The sequence below is a fragment of the Chiloscyllium plagiosum genome, unplaced genomic scaffold (genome assembly GCF_037043375.1).
Source record: "Chiloscyllium plagiosum isolate Xiang-an unplaced genomic scaffold, Cpla_swu_hap1 HiC_scaffold_19, whole genome shotgun sequence".
Lineage (NCBI taxonomy): Eukaryota > Metazoa > Chordata > Chondrichthyes > Orectolobiformes > Hemiscylliidae > Chiloscyllium > Chiloscyllium plagiosum.
Window position 1 is genome coordinate 69,739,585 of NW_028270157.1, and position 18,327 is coordinate 69,757,911.

General features: G+C 42.4%; 1 protein-coding gene across 2 annotated transcripts in view; it reads left to right on the plus strand.

The window, feature by feature from the left end:
• The window catches only part of creb3l2 (cAMP responsive element binding protein 3-like 2), a 100,503-nt gene that overhangs the window by 46,540 nt on the left and 35,636 nt on the right, over positions 1-18,327 (plus strand). For both annotated transcript variants that reach the window (XM_087997516.1, XM_043708944.2), the window contains exon 4: positions 15,414-15,501. In XM_087997516.1, coding sequence (XP_087853642.1) covers positions 15,414-15,501 — 88 coding nt within the window. The remainder of the gene's footprint in view (positions 1-15,413; positions 15,502-18,327) is intronic.

Below are 18,327 nucleotides of genomic sequence, written 5' to 3' on the forward strand. Positions count from 1 at the left end.
GATGATGGCTCAGTGGTTAGCACTGCTGCCTCTCAGCACCAGGGACCTAGGTTCGATTCTACTGTCAGCTGACGTCTATGTGGAATTTGCACATTCTCCCTGTGTCTACATGAGTTTCCTCTAGGTGCTCTAGTTTCCTCCCATGGTCCAAACGATGTGCAGGTTAGATGGATTTGCCATGCTAAATTGCCTATTATGTACTGGGATGTGCAGGCTAGGTGGATTAACCATGGGAAATGCAGGGTTACAGGGATAGTTTGTGGAGGAGGGGTGGGGTTTTTTGGAATATGCTCTTCGGAAGATTAACTCCTTCAGAACCATTACCTTATGTGAAACATGTGGGCGGCACGGTGGCACAGTGGTTAGCACTGCTGCCTCACAGCGCCTGAGACCTGGGTTCAATTCCCGCCTCAGGCGACTGACTGTGTGGAGTTTGCACGTTCTCCCCGTGTCTGCGTGGGTTTCCTCCGGGTGCTCCGGTTTCCTCCCACAGTCCAAAAGATGTGCAGGGTCAGGTGAATTGGCTATGCTAAATTGCCCGTAGTGTTAGGTAAGGGGTAAATGTAGGGGTATGGGTGGGTTTCGCTTCGGCGGGTCGGTGTGGACTTGTTGGGCCGAAGGGCCTGTTTCTACACTGTAATGTAATCTAATCTAATGCAAGGTTGTGCAGAGAAAGATGAAATTTAATGCCAGGATCTGAATTATGGACAAAACTGGGACTAGACTTTTCCCTCTGAGCAGAATGCATCTCATAGTAGCCTCAGAGTGCAGTACAGATTGTGGGAGGCAGAGAATGTTATGAAATGTTACCTTTGACCATTCCATAACATTATGTCGTCAATAGAATAAAGACAGACCGATTCAAAAAGTTAATAACCTTGGGACTGACATAAAGAACTTCCTGCAGACAATGATCAGCAAATGGACATCCAGACGGATGCCAAAAGAGTTTTATGTTGTTACTGGGAACTCTTCAGAATGGATAAATTGTGGTAAGCTAAATGGACTTTCTAACTGAAATAACTCCACAGCGGCAGGTATCCTGTTACTAAGTCGCCCTTTATTTACATGTGGAGAGTCCTTGACACTGACCCAGCTCCCAATCGGGGAGCTCATCTTCAAGAGGTCCACCTAGCTGACCTCATTACAGTCACTACACTAATCTGTCAGGATTTTGTGGTCAAGGGAGTAGACTGCTTTTGCCATTTAATTTCAGTTGCTGACCACTAGGTGGTGATGCATCATATTTTCCCTACATGTTAATTTGAAATGCTTTCTAAAAATATGTTTGTCTCTGTAAATTTCTTATATTTAAAAGGAGGATATCAACAATATTTTTTTAAAAATTGAAATTATTGCACAATCATAGATGTATCTAACACATTTTTAGTACCTTTGTTTAACATTTAATTGAAGGTTTTGGTCTGAACTAGAGGCTTTTTTTTGTCCAGGGCTATGACAGTTTGGGCATATGTTCACTCTCCCAAAGTGCCTCAATACGATTTAAGTTCACCAGTTTTATTTTCAGACTAACAAATTATTTTTGATTTTCAAAACACTTTGAAGCAAAACAAAATGATTTTTTTTCTAAATATGTACAACATGGAAACAGACCCTTCGGTCCAACCCATCCATGCAGACTAGATATCCCAACGCACCTGCCAGCACCCAGCCCATATCCCTCCAAACCCTTCCTATTCATATACCCATCCAAATGCCTCTTAAATGTTGCAATTGTACCAGCCTCCACCACATCCTCTGGCAGCTCGTTCCATACACTTACCAAGCTCTGCTTGAAAAAGTTGCCCCTTAGGTCTCTTTTATATCTTTTTCCCCTCTCACCCTACACCTATGCCGTCTAGTTCTGGACTCCCTGACCCCAGGGAAAAGACTTTGTCTATTTATCCTATCTATGCCCCTCATAATTTTGTAAACCTTTATAAGGTCACCTTTCAGCCTCCGACGCTCCAGAGAAAACAGCCCCAGCCTGTTCAGCCTCTCCCTGTAGCTCAGATCCTCCAACACTGGCAACATCCTTGTAAATAATTTCTGAATCCTTTTAAGTTTCACAACATCTTCCAATAGGAAGGAGACCAGAATTGCACGCAATATTCCAACAGTGGCCTAAGCAATGTCCTGTATAGCCACAACATGACCTCCCAACTCCTGTACTCAATACTCTGACCAATAAAGGAAAGCATACCAAACGCCACCTTCATTGTCCTATCTACCTGTGACTCCACTTTCAAGGAGCTATGAACCTGCACTCCAAAGTCTCTTTGTTCAGCAACACTCCCTCGGACCTGACCATTAAGTGTATAAGTCCTGCTAAGATTTGCTTTCCCAAAATGCAGCACCTCGCATTTATCTGAATTAAACTCCATCTGCCACTTCTCAGCCCATTGGCCCATCTGGTTCGGATCCTGTTGTAATCTGAGGTAACCCTCTTTGCTGTCCAGTACACCTCCAATTTTGGTGTCATCTGCAAACTTGCTAACTGTACCTCTTGTGCTCGCATCCAAATCATTTATGTAAATGACAAAAAGTAGAGGGCCCAGCACCAATCCTTGTGGCACTCCACTGGTCACAGGCCTCCAGTCTGAAAAACAACCTTCCACCATCACCCTCTGTCTTCTACCTTTGAGCCAGTTCTGTATCCAAATGGCTAGTTCTCCCTGTATTCCATGAGATGTAACCTTGCTAACCAGTCTCTCATGGGGAACCTTGTCGAACACCTTACTGAAGTCCATATAGATCACATCTACCCCTCTGCCCTCAATCTTCTTTGTTACTTCTTCAAAAAACTCAATCAAGTTTGTGAGACATGATTTCCCATGCACAAAGCCATGTTGACTATCCCTATTCAGTCCTTGCCTTTCCAAATACATGTACATCCTGTCCCTCAGGATTCCCTCCAACAACTTGCCCACCACCGAGGTCAGGCTCACTGGTCTATAGTTCCCTGGCTTGTCTTTACCGCCCTTCTTAAACAGTAGCACCACGTTTGCCGACCTCCAGTCTTCCAGCACCTCCCCTGTGACTATCGATGATACAAATATCTGAGCAAGAGATCCAGCAATCACTCCTCTAGCTTCCCACAGAGTTCTCGGGTACACCTGATCAGGTCCTGGGGATTTATCCACCTTTAACCATTTCAAGGCATCCAGCACTTCCTCCTCTGTAATCTGGACATTTTGCAAGATGTCACCATCTATTTCCCTACAGTTTTCCATATCCTTTTCCACAGTAAATACTGATGCAAAATACTCATTTAGTATCTCCCCCATGAGCATCACTTTCTGGGACAGAACTTATTGTCCATCCCTAGTTGCCCTTCAGAAGTTGGTGGTGAGCTGCTTTGTTGAACTCCAAGTGCTATTGGTTGACAACGGTGCCCTGTAGGAAAACATTCCAGGATTTTGAGCCAGTGACGTCAGGAAGATGAGTGGCTTGGAAGGGAACTTGAAGTAGTGGTGTTCCCATGAATTCTTCACAGGTTTGGAAGGTGCTCTCTGAGGATATTTGAATTTTGGTGATGTTTCAGATTTTTCAGCTGGCAGTGCATAAAATTGATTTACAGAATATTTACATTGTTTAATTATTTAAAGATTCTGTGAGACCATCACATTTAATTTTACCAAGGCGCTCTGCATGAGAGAGGCAGCGAGAATAGTAACTGTTGATTGCTCATCTATTATAAGTTGTGTTTTGACCATAAGATGTAGAAGCAGCAGTAGGCTATTCACCCTACTGAGTCTGTTGTGCCATTCAATGAGATCATCAATGATTTGATAACCCCCTACTCTATTTGCTTGCCTTTTCGCTGTAACCCTTGATTTCCATTATTGATTAAAGATCCGTTTGTCTCAGTCTTGAATATACTTAGCAATTAACCTTCTACAACCCTCCGAATTTGACAGGTTTACTACCCTGTGAGAGAAGAAATTTCTCATATGTCTTAACTGAGCAACCCCTTACTTGGAGTTTAAGTTGTCTGGTCTGAGAAACTCCCACAAGGGGAAGCAGTTTATATGCATCTTCAGTATCGAGTCCTCTTAGAATCTTGTATGTATCAATAACCTCTCCTCACTCTTCTAAACTTCCAGTGAATACAAATTCAATGTCTCGTCATAAGACTGTTGCTCTTCCCTCCTGCCCCCCCCCCCACTCCCTCACAGACGTTCACGCACATACACTTTGTCGCACTCTCTCTCGTGCTGTCACTCTCTCATAATTTTAGATGAACTGCACTTGAGGGTTGAAATCTTTGTAACAAATGTTATGTTCTTTAGGAGATATCCCTCACATGTAGTGTAGTTGGTGACTCCTGGTTGTCGTGTCACCCCACCCCCCAAACCTGGAGAGCACATTACTGTTCAGAAGCTAATTATAATATGGTTCTGGAATCATTCAACTTTTTTCCTCACTGGTGTCAAAATTTGAGACGGGCACAAGACATTTTTAAAGTTATGATATTTTTTGACCAAACACTAATGTCTGTCGTTGAGCACAGACTTGAAAGGGTAACCGAGCTTGGTGTAAGCAAGGGCATAAACAGCTCCGTTTAAGGTGTTCATGAGTTTAAACCGAGTAGAATGTGAGAGATCAACCAGGAATGTGTTGGACTAGTCAAACCAAGAGACATAAATGAGGAAGCAGGAGACAACAGCTTTGCTTCACTTTGAGGTCGCCACTGATGATGTTACCTAGCCAGGTAATGAAACATCTGGATATCAAACCTACACCCTAGACATAAATGAGGCTTCAACAGTGAAATTGGCTGGTGTGCTGGAGGTTGGGTTTCTTATCCAGCTGAAAATAAGCAGTTACCGAGGTGGCATATAAAGAAGGAACCTTGTATTGTTCTAGAAACAGTTATTCCTTTCTTGCCTTTCCTATTTTATCAGGTAGGATATAAATAGTTGAAATCCCTGTCATTTCAAGGTCTTTTTCGGGGCTTTCTTGTCTACAGTAATATCTTTCTGTCCTCTCCAGCTGTCTAGTAAATCTATTAAAATCAATAATTATCCTCTTTTCATTTAACTATCCTTGACCTCAAGGTACAATCTATGCTGTAAAGCACTTATATTAATTTCTATTAGTGTAATGCTCTCTCTTACATTGCTGCTCCAACTACTTTCCTGTGTTTTTTTTCCTTCTATAAGTAAATTCTGAGGGTTTGATCTGTCAAAGTCCTGATTTAGCCATCTATTTTCCATTCCTGTTGTATTACATTTATCCTTCAGGATTATATTTCCCATTCTACACACTTGCTTTATATATAACTATAGATTTATATCTCATCCTCTATCTTATGATGGTGACTGATCTACCAATTTTAACTCTCTACTCCAGCAAAGGGATCATCCACCCAAAATATTCTCCTCTGAAGCTACTTCACTATGTCAAAGGCTTGAAATCAGGAAGGGAGCTGTGACAGACTTGAACAAATTGGCAGAGAGACAAAGGAGATATTAGTAGTTTTAGAAGGTTTAAAAGTGGATAAATTCCAAGGCCGAAAAGAGGTCTATACCAGGCTGCTCTTGGAGTCAAGGGTGGAGATTGTAGGGCTCTGACATTAATTTTAAAATCCTGTTTGGCCAGAGAAGGGGTGTCACAGAACTGGAAGATATCTAATGTGCCATTCATTACTCAAGAAGTGTGGTCGGGATAAATTAGAAAACTGTAGGCCAGTGAACCCAACATGGAAAAAAATTCCGAAGGACAGAATATCTCTAATTGGAGAGGCAAAGATTAACCAAGAATAGTCAGCATGGCTTTCTAAAGAGGAGATCATTTCTAACAAATTTGATTGGTCTTTTTTGAGGAGGTGCCTAGTGTACATATGAGGGTGATACAGTTGCTGTCGTCTAAGTGAACTTCGGTCAAGCTTTCTACCAAGTTTCGAATGACAGACTTGTTAACAAGCTCAGACCCCATGGAATCCAGATCAGTTTGGTAAATTTGAATCCAAACTTGGCGTTGTGGCAGGAAGCAGAGGGTGGTGGCCGCAGGCTGCTTTTTTTTTGACTGTAGGCCTGTGACCAGTTACCTACCACAGGGTTCAGTGCTGGGTCCCTTGTTCTTTGTTGTGTACATAAATGATCTCGACATGAATATAGGACGTATGAGTAGTACATTTGCAGATGACACAAATATTGTGTGGTCATTAGCAGGAGAAAAGAATTTATGATACAAGATAGAATTTGGTTGGTCAGATGGGCTGAACGGCGACAAATGGAATTTAATCCTGAAAAGTGAGGTGTTACATGTTATGGGCATTGACAGGGCAACGACATGCACATTGAATGAAGAACCGTACAAAATACAGAGGATCAGAGGGGCCTTGCTCTGCTTCTCCATAGATTCTTGAAATGTTGGTGTCACTGGCTAGTCCAGCATTTATTGGCCATCCCTAATTGCCCAGAAAGTGGTTAAGCATCAACTGTGTTGTTGCAGGCCTGGAGTCGCTTTAATGCCAGACTGGGTAAGGATGACAGATTTTCTTCGCTAGATAACATTAGTGAATCAGATTTTGTTTTACAATAATTGACAATTTTACAGTGCTTTTTTTTTTAAGCTTAGCCTTTTTATTGATTTGGAAGATTTTCAATAACGGAAGATGGAGAATGTGGGGAAATAAATAGTGACATCTTGGAAAAAATGACCAGGTTATAGAGGAGCTGTTGCTGGACATCTTAAAATGCATGAAGTTGGATAAACTCCCAGGACCTGAATCAGGTGTACCCTAGAACTCTGTGGGAAGCTAGTGAAGTGATTGCTGGGCCCCTTGCTGAGATATTTATATCATCGATAGTCACAGACGAAGTGTCCGAAGACTGGAGGTTGCCTAGCATGCTGCCACTATCTAAGAAGGATGGTAAGGAAAAGCCAGGCAACTATAGACCGGTGAGCCTGACATCAGTGGTAGGAAAATTGTTGGAGGGAATCCTGAGGAACAGGATTTACATGTATTTGGAAAGGCGAGGACTGATTAAAGAATAGTCAATATGGCTTGGTGCGTGGGGAATCATGTCTTACGAACTTGATTGAGTTTTTTTGAAGAAGTAACAAAGAGGATTGATGAGGTTAGAGTGGTGGACATGATCTATACAGTAAGGCGTTCAACAAGGTTCTGCATGGAAGACTGGTTAGCAAGGTTAGATCACATGGAAGACAGAGAGAACTAGCCATTTGGATACAGAACTGGCTCAAAGCTGGAAGACTGAGGGTAGTGGTGGAGGAGGGTTGCTTTTCAGACTGGAGGCCTGTGACCAATGGAGTGCCCCAAGGATCAGTGCTGCAATAAGTAGTGGATGCAAAGAGGGTTACCTCAGAGTACAGCAGGATCTTGATCAGGAGACAGTAAGGACAACTTTTCCTGGAAGCCAGTCAATAGATGTGAAGCTGGAAAAGTACAGCAGATCAGACAGCATCCGAGGAGCAAAAAAGTCAACACTTAAGGCCAAAACCCTTCATCAGGACTAGGGAGGGAAGCCCAGACATAAATAGAGAGGGGGAGGGTGGGGCTGGGGATAGAGTAGTTGGGATGCTGATAGGTAGATGCAGATAGGGGGGTTATTGTGATTGGTCAGTGGGGAAGGTTGGAGCAGATAGGTGAGTAGGAAGATGGACAGGACAGGGAGACGAGGAACAAGGGTGGGACTAGACATGAGATAAGGCTAGGGATGGAGGGATTTTGAAGCTGGTTAAGTCAATATTGAGGCCATTGGGTTGTAAGCTCCCCAAGTTAAACATCAGGTGGTGTTCCTTCAGTTTATGTTTGGCCTCACTCTGACAGTGGGAGAGGCCAAGGATGGATATGTCGCCAAAGAGTGGGAGGTGGAGTGGATGGCAACCAGGCGATCATGGAAAAGCGCAGCAAGGACAAATCCTCTTACAAGCATGCCTTCCTTGAAGAAGCTCTCTTCCTCCCTCTGCTGCCTAACCTGCTGTGCTTTTCCAGCAACACATTTTCAGCTCTGATCTCCAGCATCTGCAGTCCTCACTTTCTCCAACCAGGAGATCATGCAGAGCACAGATGCTCGGCAAATCAGTCCCTGAGTCTCTCCGATATAGAGGGGATCACATCAGGAGCAATGGATACAGTAGGTCAGTTTGGACAAAGTGCAGGTGAATCTCTACCGGATCTGGAAGGATTGCGTGGGGTCTTGGAGGGAGGTGTCGGGGCAGGTGTTGCATGTCTAGCGGTTGCAGGGAAAGGTACCGGGTGTGGTGGAGACATTAGCGGGGAGCATAGAGTTGGCGAGGGAGTCGTGGAGTGAACGGTCCCTGCGGAAAGCAGACGAGCTAGGGAAGGAAATAAATTTTTGGTGGTGAGGTCTGATTGTAGGCAGCGTAAATGTCAGCGAATGATGTGTTGGATTCAAAGGTTGGTGGGATGGTACGTGACGACCAAGAGGACTCTATCCTTATTGTTGTTGGGGGGAGGGGGTTTGAGGGTAGAAGTGCGGGAAATGGGGCAGATGCGGTTGAGGGCATCCTTAATTACTGAGGAGGGGAAACTAAAATAGGAGGATATCTGGGATGTCCTGGAGTAGAATGCTGGAAGCAGATGTGGCAGAGGCGGAGTCATTGAGAGTATGGGATAGCATCTTTTGCAGGAAGGTGAGTGAGAGCACGTGTAGTCGAGGTAGTGGGTTTGAAATGGATGTGGCGGGTGAATCGGTTTCCAGAGATTGAGACGGAGAGGTAAGTGTTGGAAATGGTCCAGGCGAGTAGGCCACTTTTGATCAGATGGGCCAGGAGTGGCAGACAGAGTTTAATTTGGATAAATGTGGGGTGCTGCATTTTGGAAAGACAAATCAGGGCAGGACTTATACACTTATTGGTAAGGTCCTGGAAATATTGCAGAGCAAGGTTCATAGTTACTTGAAAGTGGAGTCTCTGGTAGGATAGTGAAGAAGGTGAGTGCATTGAGTATAGGAGTTAGGGGGTTATATTGTGACTGTACAGGACTTTGGTTAGGCCATTTTTGGGATACTGTGTTCAATTCTGGTCTCCCTGCTATAGGAAGGATGTTGTGAAATTTGAGAGGGTTCAGAAAAGATTTACAAGGATGTTGCGTGGTTTGAGCTATAGGGAGAGGCTGAGTAGACTGGGACTGTTTTCCCTGGAGTATTGGAGGCTGTGGGGTGCCTTTACAGAGATTTATAAAATCATAAAGGGCATGGATAGAATAAGTAGACAAGATCTTTTCCCTGGGGTTGGGCGAGTCTAAAAATACAGTGCACAGATTTAAGGTGAGAAGGGAAAAATTTAAAAGGGACTAAGGGACAACTTTTTCATGCAGAGGGTGGAGTGTTTATGGAATGAGCTGCCAGAGGAAGTGTTGGAGGCTGGTACATTTAAAAGGCATCTGGATGGGTACATGAATAAGAAGAGTTTAGAGGGATATGGGCCAAGTGCTGGCAAATGGGACTGGATTTATTTAGGTTATCTGGTCGGCATGGACGAGTTGGACTGAAGGATCTGTTTGCGTGCTGTACATCTCTATGGTTCTAAATTTCACCGTTCACCATGGGGGATTTGACCCCATGTCCCCAAGACATTAGCCTCTGGTTCAGGATTGATTCAGTGACTTTACCACTGGGGCACTACTCCATCTCTGGATAAGAAGGCATGTGGGATACATGTCTTTGTTAGGCAAGGCACTGAGGTTGCAATGGAACTGTATATAAGAGTAGTTAGGTCACAGCTGGAGTACTGTGGACAGTTCTGTTTGTTTCCAGAGGAAGGATGTCATGTATTAGAAAAGATTCACCAGGATGTGGCCTGGACTGGAGTGGTTTGACTACAAAGTCGATACTGGATTAGTGGTGCTGGAAGAGCACAGCAGTTCAGGCAGCATCCAAGGAGCAGCAAAATCTATGGTTGTTTTCCTTTGCACATCTCAATCAGATCCACCCCTCAGCCTTTTTTGCTCAAAGTTCTGAGGGGCATAGATAGGCTAAATGGGGATAACTTTTCTCCACATGGTAGCGAGGTCAGTAACCACGTATAGTTTGAAGGTAAGGAGCAGGACTTTTGATGTGGGAACCCTCAAAGCATTTAAGAACTACAACACTAATGAACACATGAAATGCTATTGATATAAGGACATGGGCCAAGTGCTGGAAAATGGATTCGACTGGATGGAAGTTTGATGACTGCTGCAGACAGTGGGATCAGAGCTTCTTTCCGTGCTGTAAAAAACTCATGTTTAACCTTCTAATGTTATCAACATTCAGAATACCCGAAATTTTCTCCAGTTAAGCTGATTACCACTCTCAGCTTTCTCTTGGAATTGAAATGCAACTTTAAAATCCCCTGCTAGGCTACACTTCTACAAATAACATGTTTCCCTTATTTTGAGAGTCATTGAACCATGGTTAATACTGTGATTTTACTACTGACTAGCGTGAGGAGGCAGGTATGGAACCCGTGCTGTCTGTTATTCTGAACCACACACTAGTCATCTAGCCAACCGAGCTAACTGCCTATTTACTCTCTCAATACTATTCAGAGTTTTGAACACCTCGATTATATCGCTCTTAACCTTCTCTACTTTTCAGTATGACAAGCCCAGCTTCTCCCCTCTCTCCACAGAATTGAAATCCTTCTCTCAGGTACTATTCTAGTAAATCTTCTCCATATCGGTGCCAGCATTTATGTGCAAGTACTGCTTGGTTTCTAAATTCTAACTTCCTTAAATGTTTGTGTGAAAACTGAATATTTTTCAGGCCAAATGTCAGGGAGCTGACTTTTACATGGGTCATATTTTTGAGGCATTGACAGTATGATTTAGGCCTAAAAAATTACTCAATTCAGTAAAATAAAAGCAAAAACACAAAAGAATACACCTGATAAATATATCCTGGTAATATGATTGAAATTTACATACAGTCTCAGGGAGAGACGTGTGGGTCCAAGACTACTATTTTGATGAGTTTTGAGGAAGATTGTACCTCAGGTTCTGGATTTAGGTTTGTTCGCTGAGCTGGAAGGTTTATTTTCAAACACTTCGTCACCATACTAGTTAGCATCTTTAGTGAGCCTCTGGACAAAGCACTGCTGATGATTCTTACTTTCTTTTCATATGTTTGGGTTTCCTTGGGTTGGTGATGTCATTTCCTATTGTGATGGCATTTCCTGTTCTTTTTCTCAGGGGGTGGTAGATGGGGTCTAACTCGATGTGTTTGTTGATAGAGTTCCGGTTGGAATGCCATGCTTTAGGAATTCTCGTGCACGTCTCTGTTTGGCTTATCCTAGGATGGATGTGTTGTCCCAGTCGAAGTGGTGTCCTTCCTCATCTGTATGTAAGGATACTAGTGAGAGAGGGTCATGTTGTTTTGTGCCTAGTTGATGTTGATGTTGATGTTCATGTATCCTGGTGGCTAGTTTTCTGCCTGTTTGTCCAACGACTGTCAGACTACTCAGACTCCTTGGCATCATGGTAGCCCACAAACCCTCTAAAACAGCAGCTAATGAACTTGAAAGATCCTATACAGAAAACAAGCAAAATTGAGCTCATTTACAAAATACCGTTCAAGGACTGTAACAAACACTACTGTAACATCAGTGCTTCACTGGAAGCTCACTGATGATGTTACCTACTATGGTGATGAAACATCTGAAAACTAATCTTCCAGCTCAGCGAGCTAACTTACATCCAGCATTCAAAGCAGTACGGTGAAGGTTTATTTGATTTATCTGGAATGAGTGGATTGCTTTCCGCAGCAAGGCTAGACCAGTATCCTGTGAAGATTAGAGTCCGAGGTGACTTCATTGAAACATGTAAGATCCTGAGGGTACTTGACTGGGTAGATATAGAAAGGAGATTTCCTGTGGTGGGAGAATAAAGAACTACAGGTCAGATTTAAAAATAGGGAGATGCTCATTTAAAACAAATGATTTCTTTTCTTTCAGACAGTTCAGTGCCTTTGGAATTTGCTTCCTCCAAAAAAGGGAGTGGCTACAGATTCTTGATTACCAAAGGGATGGAAAATTATCAGAGATATGCAGAAAAATAGAATTAAAGTTAAAATGCAATCAGCTATGATCTTGTTGAATGGCAGATCAGGCTTGAAGGGCCGAGTGGCCTATTCTTGTTCCTTGTTCGTGTGTTCCCAACAAAATATAAATATCATAATGAATTAATTTCTCATTGAAATCTTTCAAGATCACTCTGACCACTATCTGAATTGTTAAACAATCCACTCCATTAGCCTGGTAATATAACATCACCGCATGGATTTTCCTCATCTTTATCATTAGTTGCATCTTTAGATAACTTTAGCATCACCATTCTACACCATCCTTAATTCTAATAAACACATATTTGATATTTCACATTATAACAGCGATCCTTTAACAATATTGGGATCTAGTTCAATCCATGTACCTGTGGCCTTAATCGCATTATCACTAGACAATCAATCCAGAGGCCCAGGAAGGTGCTGGGAATCCCGATTCCAACCCTGCCGTCATCAAATGGTGGAACTCGAATTCAATAGAAATGTGGGGTGTAATGTCTAATGATGACAATTGTTGCTTTTAAATCTAGGTTGTTAATGTCCTTTGGGGAAGGAAACTGCCAGCCTTACCTGGTCTGACTTATATGGGACTCCAGGCCCACAACAATGTCGTTGACTCTTAATTGCATTCTGGGGCAATTAAGGATGGGCAGTGATGCCCATGACCAATGAATGAATCGCTTTTCTTAAAAAAAAGACATTTGATGGTGCTCTCCCATTTCCATCTTTAGTGAATGTTTTCTTGCCTTCCAATATCCAATGTTTCCACATCCTTTTAGATACTGCCTTTTATACACCTTTTGTATACACAGAGTCAATGAAGGGTGCTGCCGGAAAAAGCACAGCAGGCCACGCAGCATCAGAGGAGCAGGGGAGTCGACATTTCAAGTTGGAACCTTTCACCCGACCTGAAACATTGACTCCCCTACTCCTCTGACGCTGCTTGACCTGCTGTGCTTTTTCCAGCTCCACATGTTACCAACTCTGAGTTTCCAGCATCTGTAGTCTTAATTATCTCCTATTTATATATACTGTCAAGAGGCTGAATAATAGTTGAGACTGCCAGGGATTGCTGCCACTTTGTTGGTTGACCTTGCACCACAGACTGCACAATTGACAAGGTCGGATTCGTACATACCCCTTATGAGCAAACCTTTTTCTTCATTCGTGGTCTTTAGTCCATTTCTCACGATCATCTTCATCCATCCATCTTTCTCAGGATCATGACTGGCAGCACCTTTTCTGATATTTTCTTTGGGAGACTTTTATGTTTGACTATCACTAACAGGTTTAGGTTTATACCAACTGTCATACAAGGAATGATTGTGAACTGTTTTCTCATAGACCATCATGTTTGCACTGGCATTGGTAACAGCCTTGTTTGCTGGGTCATTGATGTTTCATCCCTCAGCCAATCAATCACATTTGTTTTCTAAGCTTTGTATGACTGAACAGTGGAATTTATCAATGAGATCAGGTCGCAGATGCTGTGACTTTCAGTCTTCTGATTACATCTTTTTGAGTATCTTTTGCTGGTTCTGACCTGAAGCTGAGCTAGAATTCCAAAAGACCATCTTTTTTCCCACTTCTCTGAGGACACAGTCTGATGCGTATGACACTCGTTAAGCAATTCCGCCACTTATTTCTCCAATTTAAGTTATTTCTCAAAGGCATTTGGTACCTATAGTCTTGTGATTGTCTAGGAGATTGTCACTGGAATTGGCAGGGGGAAATCTAAAGGTTCCCGCAAGTTGCTTTAAAATTAATGAACAAAGTTAATTACCAGTGTTTTGGACCAGACCAGACTCCCTCAAAATATGTTAAGAAGGTAGCCTAGACCCTAAACCTTTGCTTATTTTAAAGGAAACTGTCAGGTGTTATGTTCCAGATGCAGTTTGACTGTTCAAAACTACTTGACGTTAAACAAAACACAGTTTATTCAAACACTATAGTTAAAATACAACAAAAGAGAGAGCAACTGGAATAACTTAACTCTATTGAAAAACTTAACACAGCAATCGCTATAGTAACTATTACTAATCAACTGTTCCAACGTACTAACATCCCATAAACACATTTGGCAAAAGGCAAATTCAGAACAGATTGTCACCTATACAACTCCCGTACAAGTCAGAGAACCCTACGCTTGTGGCTGTACCGGAGAGAGGGAAATAATTGCTTCTACCTCTTCAAGACTCCAACAGCAAATGCTGAAAGGTACACTAAAGATCCTGGTTCTATGGGCTGGAGCTTGACCACACTCATTCAGGCTGCTTATATTGTTCTAAATTGTTTAGAAAACACCCTAGGCGACACAAGTTATTTATCTTCTTATAGATTGTTTGGCATCCATCCCCCAATCTCTCTCTGAAAGAAATCGGGATAAAACACACTTCTTAAAGCCACAGTGTAGTCACACCAGTAAGTAATTAATAATTACAATGCAGATTGATCCCTGAAAACCTAAGGTTGACTTTTACATGAGTGAGACAAAGAAAGTATATTCCTGTACGCTAAAAACTGATTTTCTTGTACCTGAATCTATAGCATTATATGGTATTTGTAGGTTTCTCAACTGAGATCTCCTCTTCACTCCGTCAGAGAGTCATTAAGTCATAGTGATGTACAGCACGGAAACAGACCCTTCGATCCAACCCGTCCATGCAGACCAGATATCCCAACCCAATCTAGACCCACCTGCCAGCACCTGGCCCGTATCCCTCCAAACCCTTCCTATTCATATTCCATCCAGATGCCTTTTAAATCTTGCAATTATACTAGCCTCTACCACTTCCTCTGGCAGCTCATTCCATACACCCACTAGCCTCTGAGTGAAAAAGTTGCCCTTGGGTCTCTTTTATATCTTTCCCCTCTCCCCTAAACCTATGCCCTCTTGTTCTGGATTCCCCCACCCCAAGGAAAAGACTTTGTCTATTTATCCTATCCATGCCCCTCATGAGTTTATAAACCTCTATAAGGTCATCCCTCAGCCTCTGACTCTCCAGAGAAAACAGCTCGAGCCTATTCAAACTCTCCCTATAGCTCAAATCCTCCTCCCCTGGTAACATCCTTGTAAATCGTTTCTGAACCCTTTCAAGTTTCACAACATCTTTCCGATAGGAAGGAGACCAGAATTGCACGCAATGTTCCAACAGTGGCCTAACCAATGTCTTGTACAGCGGCAACATGACCTCCCAACTCCTGTACTCAATACTCTGACCAATAAAAGAAACCATACCAAATGCCTTCTTCATGATTTCATGCACATTTTCCAATAGCTTTAACGATGTCTGAATTTCTGTTCACTGGAGACTGAGAGTTTCTTTTATACTGTGCTTTTTGTGATCAATATTTCACGCTGTTCATGTGTTCTTTCAGACTAAAACGTGCACATCGAAGGTTGTTCCAAAGATCAAACTGGAACCTCATGAGGTGGATCAATTCCTCAATCTGGCTCCAAAAGAAGGTGAGATGCATAATTAATAAACTGAGGCATTGTTCCATGCCCTTTGAACTGTAGCACATACTCAAGTTGTGCTGAGTGATTAGTCAATTAATTCTTCATGGGAAATCATTCGGACAGTGGAACTTAAAGTTAAATTTGATCAAGTATAATCTGGAATACTGCACATTGACTGAAGAAAGTACTATACAAAGAATCTTAACGCTACATATTCAAGGTGTATAATAATGATGTGTAGGGACACGAAGCTGTTGCACCAGGGTTTTGCAAAATAAAAATTGGAGGAATGCAAGCCAATCAACTTAGTTTCCTCCATTCGCAATGTGTAAAATGTGTCTTAGTCTCTGTGGATGTCATTTTTCTCCTAATGAAGATAACTATCAGCAAACCAAGAAGAATAAAGTCTGTTAAAAAAAATCCCTGACAAGTGAGATAATCTCAGAATCTAAATATAAACTTGCAGATTTGAATCAGTTGCATTGCAAGCTACTGCTGTCTGTGGACATCAGAGTCATACAGCTATACAACATGGAAACAGACCCTAAGGTCAAACTCATCCATGTTGACCAGATATCCTAACCTAATCTAGTCCCATTTGTTAGCACTTGGACCATATCCCTCTAATCCCTTCCTATTCATATACCCATCCAGATGCCTTTTAAATGTTTTAATTTTACCAGCCTCCACCACTTCCTCTGGCAGCTCATTCCATACAGCCACTGCCCTCTGTGAGAAAGTTGCCCCTTAGGACCCTTGTAAATTTTTCCCCTCTCACCCAAAACCTATTGCCTCTAATTCTGAGCTCCCCTGCCCAGGGAAAAGGCTTTGTCTAATTACCCTATCCACGCCACTCATTATTTTATAAACCTCTATAAGGTCGCCCTTCAGTCTCCGACGTCCAGGGAAATAGCCACAGTCTATTCAGCCTCTCCCTATAGTTCAAATCCTCCAATCCTGGCAACATCCTTGTAAATCTTTTCTAAACCCTTTCAAGTTTCACAACATCCTTCCAATGGGAGGGAGACCAGAATTACAGACAATATTCCAAAAGTAGCCTAACTAGTGTCCTGTACAACTGCAACATGACCTCCAAATTCCTATACTCGATGCTCTGTCGAATAAAGGAAAGCATACCAAATGCCGCCTTCACTATCCTATCTAATTGCAACTCCACTTTCAAGGAACTGTGAACCTGCACTCCATCTTACCACTAAGTGTATAATCTGCTCTGATTTGCCTTTCCAAAATGCAGTGCCTCACATTTACCTAAATTAAACTCCACCCACCTTTCCTCAGTCCGTTGGTCCATCTGATCACATCAAGACAAATTCAGGCTTGTTTGTGATTGCTACATGTGAAAGCAGTCTGGCCACAGTCATGGATAAGGATCACAAATGCGTGGTGACCAATCAGCCAAGGTGTAGGAGAGTGATGGATGCTTACTGACTTAGACTATAGTTGCTTGAGCCTTGAGGAAGGGAACAGAACAAAAAAAAAAGATATTTAAACAAAATCAGGAAACCAAAATGACCAGAGATCTCCTGTGCTCATTGTGTATTAACTATCTTTACTTGCAGTTGGTGGGGTTCTGGAAAAGTTGACTCCCCAGAGCCTGTCCACCATGTACAATCAATGAGTGTGGTGGAATCCTTTCCACTTGCTTAGATGAGTGCAGCTTTAATGACGGTCAGTAAGTTCAATACTGTCCAGAACATTGCAGCCTAATTGATTGGCACTCTATCCGTCACCTTAAACATTCACTCCCCCCGCTGTGAATGCAGTGGTAGCATTGCAACAACTCACTCAGGTTCCACCTAGAAAAACCAGACCAGCAGATGAGTGGAAAGACCACAATCTACATGTTTTCCTCCAAGCCAGGTGCAGTTCTGACTTGGAGATATATTACTGTTCCCTCACTGACACTGGGTCAAAATCCTGGATGTCCCTTTCTCGCAGCACTGTGGGTGGACCAACATCTGGCTGAAATTGTTAAAGAACACAGCTCAACACTACCACCTCAAGGACAATGATGGAGGGACAGTAATTATTAGTCTAGCTACCGACACCCACATTCCATTTTTTTTATTAGTTCATACGACAGTCTCCATGAATGTGGATCTTTTATCTTTGCTGTAAATCTTCAAGGTAATGTACATTTTAAGTACAGGTTATCTGACATTCCTAACTCCCCCTCATATTACTATTGGGCATGTGGTGGATTATGTACGTGATCCACACTCAGTGTGTACCTAAAATATTATGCAAAAAAATTCACTCAGTTGACTTACGACATTTTGATGATCTCTCTGCATTTATTGGGAATGGAAAACTTGTTTCTTTCAGTTTTTTACAAGCCACGTTTCCAGTTCTATATGACGGTTGGCCACGATGACTGCACTTTCAGTTTTCCTTCATGACTTTATATCCTTCATTTCATCATCAACCATGTTTTCCAGCAGAGTACATGCATCTTATAATGCTCTGTGCAAGAATTTTCTTTTACTCCATCGTGAAACTCTCTTCCTATGCTCTTTGTTGTAAGGTTTGTTGTTCACGTCTCCTGCACATCTGAAGAGCGTACGAGAGAGAACTTGATTTTTTTAAAACTTGGGATGGCATGACTGTGTGAATTTTTGATTCTGCCCCTCACTGTGTTCCTGCTATCAACAATAGGACTTTATACTGTGGGGTTCTGCTTTTCACTGAGGCATCCCAATAAATAGGAAAAGCAAGACCATCCAATCATTTTTTTTGTACATCTTGTTACAGAGAGTTTAGGTTGAGAAAAACTGTATTTCGCTCTTGCATACCCTACCCGCCCCCTCTCCT